At 54.9% G+C, this 14,575-nt stretch overlaps 8 protein-coding genes across 8 annotated transcripts; 3 read left to right on the top strand and 5 right to left on the bottom strand.

The window, feature by feature from the left end:
• Positions 1-4: 4 nt before the first annotated feature.
• Positions 5-1,349, top strand: DACRYDRAFT_103075 (uncharacterized protein; the record flags this gene model as incomplete). The annotated part of the gene is made up of 4 exons (XM_040767706.1): positions 5-87; positions 171-240; positions 288-791; positions 843-1,349. The coding sequence occupies 4 exons, from the start codon at positions 5-7 to the stop codon at positions 1,347-1,349; spliced, it is 1,164 nt and encodes a 387-aa protein (XP_040633021.1).
• A 351-nt stretch (positions 1,350-1,700) lies between these two features.
• On the top strand, positions 1,701-3,309 carry DACRYDRAFT_73435 (alpha-ketoacid dehydrogenase kinase N-terminal domain-containing protein; the record flags this gene model as incomplete). Its single annotated transcript, XM_040776008.1, has 6 exons — positions 1,701-1,886; positions 1,939-2,052; positions 2,099-2,121; positions 2,167-2,247; positions 2,295-2,685; positions 2,747-3,309. The coding sequence occupies 6 exons, from the start codon at positions 1,701-1,703 to the stop codon at positions 3,224-3,226; spliced, it is 1,275 nt and encodes a 424-aa protein (XP_040633020.1). The 3' UTR covers positions 3,227-3,309.
• A 252-nt stretch (positions 3,310-3,561) lies between these two features.
• DACRYDRAFT_19417 (NADP-binding protein) lies at positions 3,562-4,820 on the bottom strand. The gene has a single exon (XM_040771500.1). It carries the CDS (start codon positions 4,760-4,762, stop codon positions 3,614-3,616), a length of 1,149 nt encoding a protein of 382 aa, XP_040633019.1. The 5' UTR covers positions 4,763-4,820; the 3' UTR covers positions 3,562-3,613.
• Positions 4,821-5,763: 943 nt separating this feature from the next.
• Positions 5,764-7,037, bottom strand: DACRYDRAFT_92258 (scavenger mRNA decapping enzyme; the record flags this gene model as incomplete). The annotated part of the gene is made up of 7 exons (XM_040777051.1): positions 5,764-5,886; positions 5,933-6,024; positions 6,069-6,346; positions 6,395-6,495; positions 6,551-6,655; positions 6,707-6,894; positions 6,941-7,037. 7 exons carry the CDS (start codon positions 7,035-7,037, stop codon positions 5,764-5,766), a joined length of 984 nt encoding a protein of 327 aa, XP_040633018.1.
• Positions 7,038-7,461: 424 nt separating this feature from the next.
• Positions 7,462-8,329, top strand: DACRYDRAFT_103071 (ribosomal protein L2; the record flags this gene model as incomplete). The annotated part of the gene is made up of 3 exons (XM_040767705.1): positions 7,462-7,619; positions 7,673-8,237; positions 8,288-8,329. The coding sequence occupies 3 exons, from the start codon at positions 7,462-7,464 to the stop codon at positions 8,327-8,329; spliced, it is 765 nt and encodes a 254-aa protein (XP_040633017.1).
• Positions 8,330-8,554: 225 nt separating this feature from the next.
• DACRYDRAFT_85942 (Pentulose kinase) lies at positions 8,555-10,594 on the bottom strand (the record flags this gene model as incomplete). The annotated part of the gene is made up of 6 exons (XM_040776750.1): positions 8,555-9,105; positions 9,155-9,335; positions 9,385-9,917; positions 9,968-10,061; positions 10,112-10,511; positions 10,560-10,594. The coding sequence occupies 6 exons, from the start codon at positions 10,592-10,594 to the stop codon at positions 8,555-8,557; spliced, it is 1,794 nt and encodes a 597-aa protein (XP_040633016.1).
• A 392-nt stretch (positions 10,595-10,986) lies between these two features.
• On the bottom strand, positions 10,987-12,036 carry DACRYDRAFT_45474 (Aldo/keto reductase; the record flags this gene model as incomplete). Its single annotated transcript, XM_040774645.1, has 4 exons — positions 10,987-11,346; positions 11,400-11,488; positions 11,548-11,656; positions 11,713-12,036. 4 exons carry the CDS (start codon positions 12,034-12,036, stop codon positions 10,987-10,989), a joined length of 882 nt encoding a protein of 293 aa, XP_040633015.1.
• Positions 12,037-12,740: 704 nt separating this feature from the next.
• On the bottom strand, positions 12,741-14,471 carry DACRYDRAFT_103068 (uncharacterized protein; the record flags this gene model as incomplete). The annotated part of the gene is made up of 4 exons (XM_040767704.1): positions 12,741-13,280; positions 13,533-13,979; positions 14,028-14,186; positions 14,241-14,471. The coding sequence occupies 4 exons, from the start codon at positions 14,469-14,471 to the stop codon at positions 12,741-12,743; spliced, it is 1,377 nt and encodes a 458-aa protein (XP_040633014.1).
• Between the last annotated feature and the right edge of the window lie 104 nt (positions 14,472-14,575).

The following is a 14,575-nucleotide window of genomic DNA, read 5'->3' as shown; positions in this document are numbered from 1 at the left end:
CATGATGGGGTATAATGTTGGGAGAAACGGTGGTTATGATCAGACCCTGAAAGCCTCATCATCTCTCTCACAACCACCTCCTTCCATGTAAGCAGCAATACGGTAGCAATGGGTATTACAGGGCGCGTCTTTCCTACAAACTGAACGCCCTAAAACTGACGCGTGTTTAGGTTGGCACGCTGGTCCAACTCGAATCAGCAAGACCTGGATGTCGTCTGCCAACGGATTGTGCGCACGGGGGTACGCTCACGAACTGTCTTGTCAACACAAAGCTCACGCGTACCCAGGGTGTGCACAAAGGTCGTTGGCTCCTGCTTATGCGCACATATCGTTCAACAGCGCCTACTGCCTCTGGTATACGGGGCGAACGGATAATGCACACTGTGACTCCCATGGGCGTGTCTGATCCGTGCACCTACGTCTGGCTCGAAGACGGGAGTGTGCCCTCTCGCGGGGAGTACCGTCTCCAGCTCGCGGAAAAGGGCGCAGAAGAGGCAGCAAGGAGCAGAATGGCGATGCTAAAAGACGAGGAGCCCGCACATTTCCGCACGACATTTGTGACGCTCAAGCCGCCGAATTCGCTCGATATGCTCTTGACGAACTTGAGGGCGAGCTGGATCCCTGGACGGCAAGTGGGCGAGAGAGAAGGGTGGAATAGGGCTTGGCAGGCTGCGGGGAACGCTCCCCATCTCACGTTGGATGGGTTTGTATTCCAGATCGGGTTGGATTGGATTGTTAGAGTGGGGAATTTGTCCAGTCCTGCGGGAGGGGCGAAAGGGATGATACTCGAGGTGAATCCTTTGCACCAATATGCTATTGTTGGAATCTGATCGATAAACTAGGCTGAATATCTACCTCTAGTACATATGCCACCGCGCGAAGACGGCGATGTAACAAAACTAAACGACTTCCTCTCTTCTTTCCTCGCCGGACTCTTCCCTGCTTCACCAGGTGCACGCCGCACGGTAGCAGCGATGGAAGAAAATCTATGGGTTGAAGCGTCGGCGGAGGACATATTCGAGAACCTGTATGTGGTGGATGAGCAGAAGGAGCAGCTGGAGAAGCCATTCGTGAATGGTGTGAGCGAAAGTCAGAATGCGAAAGTTGAGATGGAGGTGGATAAAGTGCTCGAGACACCTGTGGACGGGGAGAAAGGAGAGGAGGACAATGGCGATATGGCGAAGACTGACGAAGTTGACGGGGATGATATTGTGCTAACCGAAGATGATTGGGTGTATGGAACGGACACGGTGCCGCCTCCGGATCGAAGGGACTGGGTGGGTGCAGAAAAGGACCGCCGATCTGCGTTTTCTATCATGTTTGTTCTTCGAAGAGAGAATATTCTGTAACTGTTCTTGTAATATTAGACCAACTAACTGAATGTTTCCTAATTATCCGTTGTGATGGATTTCGGATCTCGTAGCATGGGGATATATCCAGCAGTGATGGTTACGTAAGGGCACGTGAAGAAGCATGACTCGGCGTAAGGGCCCGGTAATTGCAAGTTGACGTCGGCCCCGGTCGCACGAGTCTCTGCAGGGGGGAACTCTCCACTTGCCTTGTCCCTCTGCTGCAATCAATTCACTCTGGCGCCTATTCCCACCCATCCAGCAGCAGCGGCTTACCCCTGTCCCCCTCCTTCCCTGCAGGCTCTCGAATCCACCCTGCCAGCTTCGACCTATTGGATCTACTAAAGCATAATGCGCCCCAGCAGGCGTCTGCATCTCCCCCTACAACCCATCCCAAGCACTTCTTCTACCTCTGCTCCTACCCACTTTTACCGAAATAGGCAGCTCGAGCTCTATGCGAGCAAGAGGAGCAAACCCCTGTCGCTCAGGCAGCTCATCTTCTTTGGGAGGAGCATGAACGAGGAGAGGCTCATCCAAGTGCGTACATTCGCTATCGATTCCTCGATCGGGACTTATCCAGGTGCGATAGAGTGCGAATTATGTGAGGACGGAATTGCCCGTTAGGCTAGCGCATAGGATACGGGACCTCCAGACTCTCCCGTTTGTCGTCGTGAGGCAGGAGCAGGTCGCAAAGGTGTATGAGGTGCGCTGCCCCTATAATGCGAGGGTCCTTCCTGATCATGACACAGTTGTACTGGACGGCTTTCGAGAGGTAACTCTTGCATACATAACGACGACTTAGACTGATTAGGATCAGGGTACGGTCATATCCTCCAATACACGACCTGCATGACAATGAGCGATTCTGCGAATTCCTACAACAAATCCTGGACGAACAGTCAGCCCCTTCCTTCCTTGTACCAACGTCGCTGATCACCCCCACAGTGCAGCAGTAATACCTATGCTCTCGCTCGGCTTCTCCCTCTCTTCCCAACATCTCGCGCCTGAGCTGCTCGACACCGTCCTCCGACGCATGCTCGTCTCCCGTATCTCCCGACGTGTCGTCGCACAGCACCATGTTGCACTCTCGCGCTCGCTCGCCCAGCCTCGGCCTGCAGGGTGGAGACGTGACCAGCAGGATCATGTAGGAATCATCAGCACTGCCCTAGACGCGGGGGAGTGTATACGTCACTGTGTGGAGCTGCTGCACCAGCGAAGAGGGCCGGAGGGACAGGAGCGGATAGGTCCGGAGGTCAAGATCGATGGGGATACAGAGACGAAGTTTGCATACATCCGAGAACACCTGGAATACCCGATATTTGAGCTGCTTAAGAATGTGCGTCTTCCTCCGCTTACCTGTTCTCCAGAGTCCTGAAGCTCACCTACGCACAACGCAGTCATTCCGTTTCACGCGCCTCGCCCACCCGCAACAACCCTCCGAGCCCTCCTCTCTCCCGCCAATCCAAGTCACCCTCGTAAACGCCCCCACCGACGTCCACATCCGCATCTCCGACCAAGGCGGCGGCCTCCAATCCGCCGACGTCGTCACACCCTCCGACCTCTACTCTTTCTCCCACCTGCGAAACAAAGCCCGGCTCGCTTCAGACCGTCTTGCCGCTCTGAAAAAAGCGAGCATGAGCAGCAGGGGCATGATGGCCACTGTACAAGAACAACTGCGGAGCGAGGAAGGAGAAGAAGAAGCACAGGCCGTCGAGGCTGCTAGCAGGACACATCTCGGCATCGGACTCCCCATGAGCAAGATATATGCGGAGTACTTCCGCGGAGGGCTGCATTTGGTCTCCCTGGACGGGTATGGAGTGGACGCGTACCTCCGGCTGCCGAAGTTGGGCACGATGCTGGAGGATATCGAAGTGTGAAATTGGGTGAGTGACGGATATTTGACTCTGGGTGCCCGGCGATGGGGAGGAGGGATTGTCCCGAAAGCAATTGTGTACATTATCATGCATATATATGAATCATCTTGAGTATCTCATACCTGCACTGCTCATTCGTTGCTCTATGGCTCAGGAAGCAAAAGTTCGAGAGTGGATAGCGCACATCTCCGTGAGTCGCATAAGCTATCGCTTTTACGAGGGCGCACAGTGCATCATTCCTGACATCTCTCTAAGCTGTACGCACACACATGTAAGAGGAATCTCTTGGGTATTAATAGTCCAACAAGGTGAAGGAGTGCTAGGTGTCTTATACTACAGTTGAATGCGTACAAAGCCAATACAACAAAGTCGCTCCCTTCCCCCGTGCTTTCACGCAACCTCAACCGTCATCATCCCCTCCACATGTGTGATCTCCAGCCTGTCCGTATCGTCTGGCGACGTCCGCCCGCCAGTAGTGCGAGACCACCAAACCCTGCCTTTCTCCTCCTTCCTCAGCTCTCTCTCGCGGGAAAACAGTACTTCGGCCATATCCCTCACACTCTGGGCAAGGCTCGTCCACTCCGTGCCAAACACCGCTTCTGTATTGATCACATCTACGCGAGAGTGTCTCCCCGGCTTGGTGGGCGGTGTCCTTGGTAGGCGGGGCTCGGAGGGATACTGCAGTCGGACCAGAGCCGTTATCTGGCTGTTGGAGAACTCGCCCCCTACAGCTAGGAACCGCCGGCCCATCGTTTCCGGTCTCCCAAGGGCAGCAACCTCCATACGCGCTAGATCGCGCACGTCCACAAACAGCGGGAACCGGGTCGGAGGGAGAGGATCATAAGCTCCCGAAAGGATCTGCCATGCCTGGCCTACGCTCTCTCCTAGCGACTGGGGGGAAAGGTCCGCCAGCGGCTGGGCAGGAGGGCCAAGGATCACAGGAGGGCAGAAGGTCGTCAGTGCGAAAGAAGGGTTGAAGGTGCTGAGGAAATCCCAGGCCGAGCGTTCAGTGAGCGTCTTTGAAGCCAGATGAAGCTCGACGCTGTCTGATGCTGCTAGGGCTGATTCCCATGTTGCTGGGTTCCAGGAGGAGGGGGTGTATGTGATCCCTGGTGCTAGACCACGCGAGGGATCAAGCACCGCTCCGAGGGAAGAGGTGAGAACGACGTGTTTCACTCGAGGTTGGCGTGCGGCCGCTGCGAGGAGTGCGTGGGTCCCTTCGACTGCGGGGAGGAGGACGTCCATCGGGTCCTCGTACTCCATCGCAAAGGGTGCACAGACATGGATGACATAGTCCACATCGCGAACCGCCTCTTCGACAGCGCGGGGGCTCGTAAGGGAAGGGAGGATGGTCCACTCGAGTGCGGGTGCGCAGGCGGGATGTTGTTTGAGGAACTGGCGTGCGAGTGCGACGGAGGGCACGCCGGCTTTGACGAGGTAACCACGACGAACGAGTTCGAGGACTGTGTGTGCGCCGAGGAATGATGTGGAGGAAGTGACGAGTACTGTTGGTGCTGATGATGTTGCTCCGTATGCCATTGTACCTATTAATGGTAAGGTATGATGTGTTGATGTCGTTATGTCGTCGTTGTTGCCGTGTCCTATTGTGGATGAAGGGGGGCAAAAAGATGTGGGGGAGTCTGAGTGGTGAGATCCGGGACTCGCCTATGCTTTATATTTGTGGCCCTGTGTGTGTTCCACTCTATAAACTCGCGTTGTCGGCGTGTCACTCCCCGGCGCAGTTCCCCTCTCAACCGAAGTGGAGAATGACTCATCCACATTCATTGCGCCCTCTCAACCTATCCACGCCCTCCCTACCGATTCCTTCTCAAAGTGATATCAGGTCTCGACTTTTCCCATTCTCACACGCTGACAAAGCCTCGGCCCTCTCCTTCCGCGGCACACCGGCACAGCACCGCCCCCTGCGCACCACCTGCGCATGCCGAGCCCGAACGGCCACCCGTTGGCTCCGATGGCCAGGCTTGGCTGGGCCCCGAGCTAGGGATACCTGAGTCAGCAGACCTTGCTCAGCCAAGGCGGGCATGCCGTAGCTCGGCGCGGCGGTGTTTGCCCCGCCTTGTCCATCCACACGGTCCACGCTCCCTGCTCTCCGCGAGGGATTGTTGATTAATATTGTTAGTCTCAGTGTGGGGTCGGATGCCGCAGTCGGGATTAAGGTGCTCTTGTCCTTCCTCGGAGGGTGGCTGAATCCTCGGATTTTTTCCGGTCAGACTCACGGAGATAACACTTTCCGAGTCAAGAGAACCTAAAGTGCCAGAAATTGGCAGGCGTCTGTTGGTGAGAAAACATGGTCCTCTCACAATTGCAACGTGCAGGGACAATCATTTCACGTTTCACGTATAGATGTTGAAATTCCACATGCAGATGATTTCACTATCAGAGCAGTGCACGTATTCTGGTTGCGAAAGGATCCACGCCTCTCTCTCGCATGGAGAATATCTCAGCATCTGCAGTCCAAGCATTCTCATCACGAAAGGATCCACGCGTCCTCTATCATGGAATCCAACAGGGTCGGCTCGTCATGCCTCCAACCCAACCTGGGCGTTCACCATTCTCTCATAGAGCGCGTTCTGTTCACCCAGGACGTAAGTCAGTGTCCGGTTCTGCATTATCCCAAGTGCGTCGTCCTTGTCAAGTTCGAGCTGCAGGGCGTCAGCGCGGTCCTCAATTGAGGAGGGGAAGACGAACTAGGGAGATGACGTCGTCCAGCAGGTGGGCGTGGCCCACGTACATCCCCCCTATTGACAGGGTGAGCCTTGTAATATGCACATGGAGATGGTCTGTCCAGAGTCAGCACGCCATATTAACCGAACAAGAAACGCACAATAGCTCGGTAAATAATGGAAATAAATCCTTAGTTCTCCAGGCTCTACATCCCATCTCTCCTTCACCACTCTCCTAGCGTCCGCCCGGATATCCTTAAGCATCCCCACATGCTTGTTCCACAGGTCGCGGATTGACCGCAGGCTGGGATCGCGGAATATACCCGTGAGGTAGAGGGATGATGGGTTCTGGTCCCATTTCATGTCGGGGAGGAGGACATGCGTCGGCGTGGAAGAGAGGATCGGCTCCTCGCTCTTTCCTTCTAGGATATTATACACCCTAGCTCTGAGATGAGCGAGTTCTACACCGATAGGGCAGGGAAAGTACCATTGGATCCGTTCTCGAGGAAGTGCGTCTATGTAGGGAAGGACGACCGAGCGGTACACCTCCGGCGTCTCGTGCACCATGCGCATCTCCTGCTTGCTGTACTATCCGCAGCTCCGTTCCGAGTTCTCAGGATTGGATATGTAGCACAAAGCTCACTTTCCGGATATGCGTCTCGGACGCGTCCCTGATCAGGGTGATCTTCACGTCCGCATCACGGGGCGCCTCGGTGCTGGACTTTGCCCATCCCAAGAGCCAGTTGTACTGCTTTCACGTTGAGTAAGGCTCGAGTATAGAATAGAAGACAAGACGGACGATATCGTTCACCCCCAGAACCTGGAGCTCGCCAATCCCATCCCTTACATACTCGCCAATCCTCTCCTTGTCAAAATGCGTCTTCTCAGCGAGCAGCACCGCGGGCGCCAGCTGGGTCGTCCCATTCGAGTCTGAAGGCTTGGACGAAGGGTAAGTACCGAGCAGGTTGATGGTCTTCCCTCGCGGGTCTGGGGGGTTTGAGGGGGGGAAAGAAGAGCAGGAAGGGGGACGGACCTTCGTTGAGCAGGCTGGTGAAGGTGAAGAGGGAGAGGTCTATAGGGGAACCAGAGGTCTCTGGGTCAGCCAAGGGTTGGTCGGGTTGGTCGGCCATTATAGCAATGAAGTTTAGTAGGAAGACGGTCTTGTCTTTCGCAACAACCACTTGTGATTTAGACGCGCGCCTCGGAGATCCCTCTCGGCTGCGGGGCTCAGCTTTCGCTTCCGTGTGGAAGTGCGAAATGCTTCCGTCCACAATTCGAGTTGGTCGCCCTCGTTGCCTAAAAATCTCTGGCTATCGACCTCGACACCTCCCACCGGCGACATCTGTGAGTATCTTGTTCGTTTCTCAGGGCGAGGAGTGTTGGAAGGTCGGGTGGTGGTGTGCTGTTGGGTTGGAGAACAGGGGACGGGCGGATGGACGAGTTGGGGGATGGATGGAAGTGGAGATGGATGGATGCACACCTGGCCGACCTCTATTACTTGCAGTCTTGTATGCGTGGGGAAAGTGACTGACTCTTTTGCCCTCGCAGAACACAATGGGTCGGGTTATTCGCGCTCAGAGGCGCTCGCACGCTATCTTCAAGTCCCACACCCACCACAACAAGAACCCGGCCAGGCTGCGTCCTCTGGACTTTGCGGAGCGCAACGGGTACATCCGGGGTATCGTAAAGGATATCATCCACGATCCTGGCCGGTACGCCTTATCCCTGGCATGATGATACTGCAGCGTGCTGATGTACTGAATAGTGGTGCTCCCCTCGCTCGGGTTGTCTTCCGCGACCCCTACCGCTACAAACTCCGCGAGGAGACCTTCATCGCCGTTGAGGGTCTGTCCACCGGCTCCTTCGTCTACTGCGGCAAGAAGGCCCTTCTTGCCGTCGGCAACGTCCTCCCCGTCTCCCACGTACCGGAAGGTACCATCATCTGCAACGTTGAGGAGCATGCTGGTGACCGTGGTGCGCTTGCCCGTACCTCTGGCACATCCGCAACCGTCATCGGCCAAGATCCGGATAGCGGCAAGACCCGTATCCGCCTCCCCTCTGGCGCGAAGAAGACGATCCCCAGCACTGCTCGTGCGACTGTCGGTCTCGTCGCTGGCGGTGGAAGGATGGACAAGCCCCTGCTCAAGGCTGGTCGTGCGTTCCACAAGTACAAGGCGAAGCGCTACAGCTGGCCAAGGACGCGTGGTGTGGCCATGAACCCCGTCGACCATCCTCACGGTGGTGGTAACCATCAGCATATCGGAAAGGCCTCGACCATTTCTCGCCAGGCCGTGCCCGGTCAGAAAGTCGGTCTCATTGCCGCTCGCAGGGTATGTAGTTCTTCCTTTCTCAATTCGACTGCTGTTGATATGCTCTCTAGACTGGTCTCATCCGTGGTACTCAAGTTGTTCGGGAGGTATGAGTTGTGGGGCGGTAGTAGTTTGCGTAGCGGTGTGCAAAATATATGCGTGCAGCATGTATGCATTACTTCCATGGCTCTTATGAGGATCTATGATCATAGCATCAACAATGTTGTTCCATGCCATTTTGAGTCCTGAGCATGGTGCGAATGAATGCTTCATGACTAGAGGTAGTGATAAGATGGTATTTCATTTCATTACTACACTGGCCCCCATCATCGATCCTATCATTTGGCAGCCTCCTCCATCAACTTTCGCCAGCTCCTTTGGATATCAATCGCCTGCCTGAAAATATGGTACTTGGCATCCAGCAGTTTCTTGTCTGCGGGTGAGCTGGACGGAGCCACTTGCTTGCCTGGTTGGGTCATATCGATCATGATCTGCCACAGATCCTCTTTCGTCTGCTCGCTGACCCTCTCTGCCTCTTCATGAGTCTTCAGATCCCCAGTCCGAGCCCCTACTTCCGCCGCGAACCGGCCGAGCATCGCTGCTCCAACGACGACAGCAGCAGACGGCGAATGAGGCAGGATGACAGGGACGTCGCACACGTCCGCCAGGAGCTGCATGAGCGCTGCGTTCTTGGCTTGGCTGCCGGACATGTAGATCGAGTCGATCTTGTGTCCGTGCACGTTCATCTCCTCGATGATATGCCGCGTTTGTAGAGCGATCGCTTCGAGTGTGACGTTGAACTTGAGCGCGAGGTCGCCTAAGCCACTGTCGAGTGCGAGTCCTACAATCGAGCCCCGCATCCTGGGGTCAGCTAGAGGGGAGCGATTACCTGCTCTCGGGTCAGCGGACAGTATTCAAACACCAAGTGGAACTCGTGCCATGTAGGTCAGGATAGAAATGCAGGTCCTTGGTCAGGTACGTTAGGCTCGTCGTGCCAGCTTCCTTCTTCAGATCGTCGAGCGTCGAAGCGAGAACGTCAAAGATGTTCGTCTTCCTCTCCTCTGCCAACTTTTTCAGCTCCTCGTACGCCGGATGAGTCTTGATCATGAAGTCGATAAGCTGTCCAAATAATCAGCTGGAATTGAAGTGAGAGAGCCTCTCATCTCACCTGGCCAGTTGAGCTTTGCCCGCCTTCGTTCATCCACCATCCCGGAAAGACAGCATTCTTATATGGTCCCCATACACCAGGGACAAATACCCCCTGCTCGCTCTGCACAATATGACACGTGCTCGTGCCGGCGATGGCTGCAAGTCTGCCCCTGGAGTCTCTCAATTTCGGCTGTGGGCTCAACTCCCCACCAGAGCCTTGGGTAAACCGACCAGCTACGGTGCCGATCCATCCTGCGTATGCATCGATGACAGCGCTTCCTACTGTTGTTCCCGCCATCAGCCCAAGCTCCTTCGCCGCTTGTGCGCTGAGCCCAGTTCCGACAGCCTGCCCAGCAGTAAGCACCATCCCGTTCTTGCCGGATGTTCCTCCGATCTGCTCATAACCCTGCTGGACGACATCGTCGAGCCCGATTTGGGAGAGGAATTGGGCATTCCATCCCTCTGACCCTTCTACGCCAACGGGGACGAACGAGCATTTGCAGACCAGGGAGCAGTTGGACCGGGCAAGTGAACCGGTAAGTCTGTATGTCACTGGAAGAAAGCGTGAGCGGAGCAGATGAATGCGAAACGAAGAGACGTACGGAAGTCCGGGAGGTCAAAGAACATGCATTTAGCGAATTCAGAGGCGGGCATGTGCTTCTTCAGCCACAGGATCTTCGGGATTTCCATCTCGAGCTGCCCACCTGTCAGAGTATGGAGGTGGGAACACGTTGGCGAATGCTTACGCTCATTGTTCCACCAACATAGTCCAGCACCTTGCTCCCAGTGCTGTTGATCAACAAAGCCTCCTCCTCCGCCCTATGGTCGGCCCAGAGAATGATATTCCTCTCCCCCTGCCCACCGCACTCCTTCCCACCCGTAACACACACCGGGCCTCCATGCTCGTCGGTAACCGCCAACGAGCACGTCGCGTCTACACCCACGCCTTTCACGTCTTCCGGGGGTACTCCACTCTCAGATAAGACATCCCGAACACATTGACAGATGGATGCCCAGATGTCCGTTGTGGACTGCTCGAAGATCCTGTGGTCGCGGGTATCCCTCCACGTACGCGTCTCATGCGTGCTGTCTGCAATGATCTTGCCTGAGATATCGAGCAAGGCAGCGCGGGCGGAGCCGGTTCCGCTGCACAGAGAATGGGTAGAGCTCGACAATGTCTGCAAACAGGCTCACACGTCAATTCCAATGTAGTGGGGGCCTTTGGACATCTTAATGGATTTCACGATGACCGATGTAAGAACAATCAGGAATAGAAGAGAGAACAGTTATTCCAGTCTACAAATCAAGCCAAATGCAGCCGTCGGTGGGGCTCAAGGTGGATCATTACACAAAAACTCGTGGCATCGAAGGGGTTCCGGCATTCGTGACGAAAAGGTGGAGAGGTCAAGACCCTTCGGCTTTCGGGGTGAAGCTCTTCCGAATATATTTCATTCATCGACCCTTGGACTGCGCCCTCTTTACGAACACATCAGCAGTCCTGGCAGTAACAAGCGACAAAAACCAAGCCTGTTCGGGTAATCTATCTAAACATCATATCTTCGATTTCAATGTCCTATGTCCGCAGTCACAGGTACAACATTGACAACAGCCTCTAACACACTTACTCCTGGTCCTCCCAACCGAGCGACCCCCACCCAGTCCAGTGGGGCCTGCATGCCCTGAAGTGCTTGGTCTTATCTATATCGTTAAGCTCTCTGATCTCCTCGTCGGTGAGGTCGATGATGTTCATGTTGGCCTTGATCCGCTCATTCGTCACGCTCTTCGGCAGCACGGTCACACCCTCCCGATTTGCCTGAAGCGAAATGAGCACATTGGCAGGGAAAACACCGTGTGCCGCGGCGATCGTCGTCACGACCGGATCTTTGAGCAGGGGAGAGTTGTCCGAACCGAGCGGCGAGTAGGCTGTCACGATGATCCCGTGCTCACGGCACTCTTTGACGAGCGCCTCTTGCGAGCAGGACTGAACCAATGTCAACGGGTGGTTCTGTGTGCTGGCAAATCGCCAATACTCACGGGATGCAGCTCAACCTGGTTGACGGCAGGGACGATCTTGGCCTCTTTCAGGAGTTGCCTCAGGTACTTGACGCCGATGTTGGAGACCCCTGTACCCATTTCACCGTGTCAGAATCTCTCTTGTCGTTCACAGCGAAATAGAGCGTACCAATTGCGCGGACCTTGTCCTTGTTATTCTCGTAGATCACCTCCATCCTCTTCCACGTGTCGATCCAGTTGGCCGACTTGTCCGCCTTGCCATTCTTCATCGGCGCAGGCTATTCTCAAATGTCAGCGCTGTCCTCTCCTCCCGTCAAGTATAAGGCACACGTACCCAGTGCATCAGCCAAAGGTCGATATATGTATCCAGGGCGGCTAAGCTCTCCTCGAGTGCCTTCTCCGGCGTGTGGTGATGCCCATTCGGCAGCTTGGTAGTCAAGAAGATTTCCGCCCGGGGCACACCGCTGGCCTTGATCCCCTGACCAACCTCCGCCTCGTTGCCGTAGTCGTACGCTGTGTCGATATGCTTGTACCCGCCCTCCTTAAGCGCGTACTCGACCGCATGCTCGACTTGCCCCGGGGCGGACTTCCACGTGCCCAGTCCGACGGTGGGCATGATCGCCCCCGTGTTGAGGGTAACTGTCTTGTGATACACCATTTTGTCTATCGATAACCTTTGGTGCTAGAAGGGGATCAAGCTGAGTGGTCTAGCTCTATGCGGGCAGAGAGTAGGGCGTGAGAAAAAGCAAAGCAAAGCCAGCATGCACCCCGGGGAATTTATATACGCCTCCCCAAAGCCGGAACGATATCGGTGTGCGGGTCGAGCTCCGAGCTCTTCCATTCCTCCACTTAGTCGTGAGATCTGTCCATTAGACTTGCCTACACAGTACGCGATAGCAACATCGCAGCGTGGCCTAGCATCTGACGAATTCCATGTGTCAGACTGTCGCAGCTGAAAGTGCCCTCTTTGGGATATCTCCGGAGAAGTTGTTTCTCCTGTCGCCTGGCAGTCTGGGTCTCTGGGAGCTCACCAAGGCAACTCGGCGTAGAAGCACAAAAGAGCCGCTGTCCGGCGAGATGTGCGTCATAACAAGCTTACTTCCTTACGCGGATATAGCCCTGACTGCCTATTGGACACAAAACCTTCTTCCGTGTTCTAGGGACATGTTCTACCGGGGAATCGCCGGCCTCAATCGCTAGGATATTTATACTGCGGGCTGTACGCAAACATCATCATGCATGAGGATTAAAACGAAATATGATGCGCGGTCATGATGCGAGGGGCATGAATATACCCACATTCTCCATATAGCAATGCTCCAGTGTCTCTTCCCAGTGCCAGCACATCACCCCACCCCGGAATTACGCATCTGATGAGGACAGATAATCAGCCAGATCCATCGCGAGCGTACTGTTGGGAATAGTCGGCGGCATTGTGAACGCCATCGTTGCGTGGTCCAGCGACATGGTGGAGGGCAATATGGGAGGCGTGGTTTTGTGAGCTTCTGGTCCTTGCTCGGGTGGATTATCCGAGGCTAGAGCGGCGAGAGAAAGATCGTCAGGGAGCAGTTCCTCCGTTTCATGCGGCTGGATATCAAGGCCCTTGAGCAATATTTTTGCGATGGAGCTGTCCAGGACGGGAGATGAGCTCTCTGACGGAAGATCCGAAGAGACCATCGACGTGTCCGGCAACGACGGTGGCATCGTGAACGCGACCTCTTCACCGAAGACTGAAGAAGATGAACTGTGATGCCGTCGATTAACGTCAGATGCTGTTCGAGATCGCATGCCCGGACGTGGGTTGATTGGGCGAGCAGGGAACAGGGGATTGATCACATTAGGCTCTAGAAGGGTGGATACTGTCGATTGACTTGCGGGCATTGGAGCGAAATTCTCAAATGTCTGCGATGATGGAATTAACATTCTTGAGATGCTTCTTGGTGATGCTTGGATGACGTCGTTTTGCGGGTCAGAGAAAGAAGAAAGAGGCGGGAGAACTTGAGTTTGCGAAGACGGTATCAAAAAGCTGTTTGACCTTGAGGATGATGGGGATAAGACGGATGCTTGAGGAGTTTGCGAAGACAATATAATGCTGGACCGGGATATGGGTGATAAAGGCGGATATTCCTGGGTTTGAGATGATGGTAGACATACGGAGGATGGAGCGGGTTTCGAGAGACGTGCAATCGGTAAGGACATGAGAGGCCTTCTATGAGGCAGCTTTGTCTTAATTGGCGATAGTAGATCGGGCGAAGGCGAGCGAGAAGAACTCGTTATGAACTTGAATGGACTCTCCAGAGGAACCTCGGCTGGTGTCTGAGAAGAGAGGACAGGGGCCATTGCATCAAAATCAAAATCTTCTTCCTCTTCGAATGCGAGGGAAAATACATGAGGACGATGAGGGGCGCTTGCTTGGATGGGTGTTGAGCTATGTTCGATTGTGAATCCAAATGCGTTCAGCGAACTCTGGGTTGTCGGTTGGCTATGCTGTGCCAGAGAAGCAGCAGATACCGGACGTTGGCCCTCCCATGCTTTCTTCACGTCGATCCAAGCTGCGTGTGCGGATTTTCCCTTAGAAGTGGCGGGAGTGTTAACAGATCTCTGATGGGATGATTAGGAAGACCTGGTCAACGGCATATACACGCTCACCTTAGCCATACCGCTGCCTGGTGTGCCAACGAGCGTCGTATCTCCAGCTGGAGAGTTCTCCAATTCGCTTCCTGTAGAATAACGAGACGTCTTCTGGCGCTTGGCAGAAGGAAGCGGGGTAGTGAATGGTTTCTTCGTCGAGGACCGGACAGAGGTTGTCTACACCTTTCTCAGCAATCTATCTCGCACCCCATAACAGGCACACAGACGCACCAATAAATTAGGATTAACCACCGTACAATCCGGGTCCTCCTCATCTCCAGTCACAGACTTCCTCTTCCTCGACTTCTGAGCACCATCCTTCGAAACCTGGGTAGCAGAGCGCAAAGCCCCATTTTTGCTCGCCGCGGTCGTCCGTCCTGGGCCGAACAGGGAGGTGATCATAGGCTGAACAAAGGCAGTTTTGGAGGATATATCCGTCTTGGAGGCTGCTCGAGAGGCCATGCTTATATGGGAGGGAGGTTCATGAAGGCAGGAGAAGGGAATGAGGGGCGTCGTCATGACGCGACTGTCATTGATCCGCGCACGCGCTCAATATTGAAGCACGT

Source organism: Dacryopinax primogenitus (genome assembly GCF_000292625.1).
Source record: "Dacryopinax primogenitus strain DJM-731 SS1 chromosome Unknown DACRYscaffold_1, whole genome shotgun sequence".
NCBI classification, from domain to species: domain Eukaryota; kingdom Fungi; phylum Basidiomycota; class Dacrymycetes; order Dacrymycetales; family Dacrymycetaceae; genus Dacryopinax; species Dacryopinax primogenitus.
This window is presented reverse-complemented; position numbering and strand designations above follow the sequence as displayed.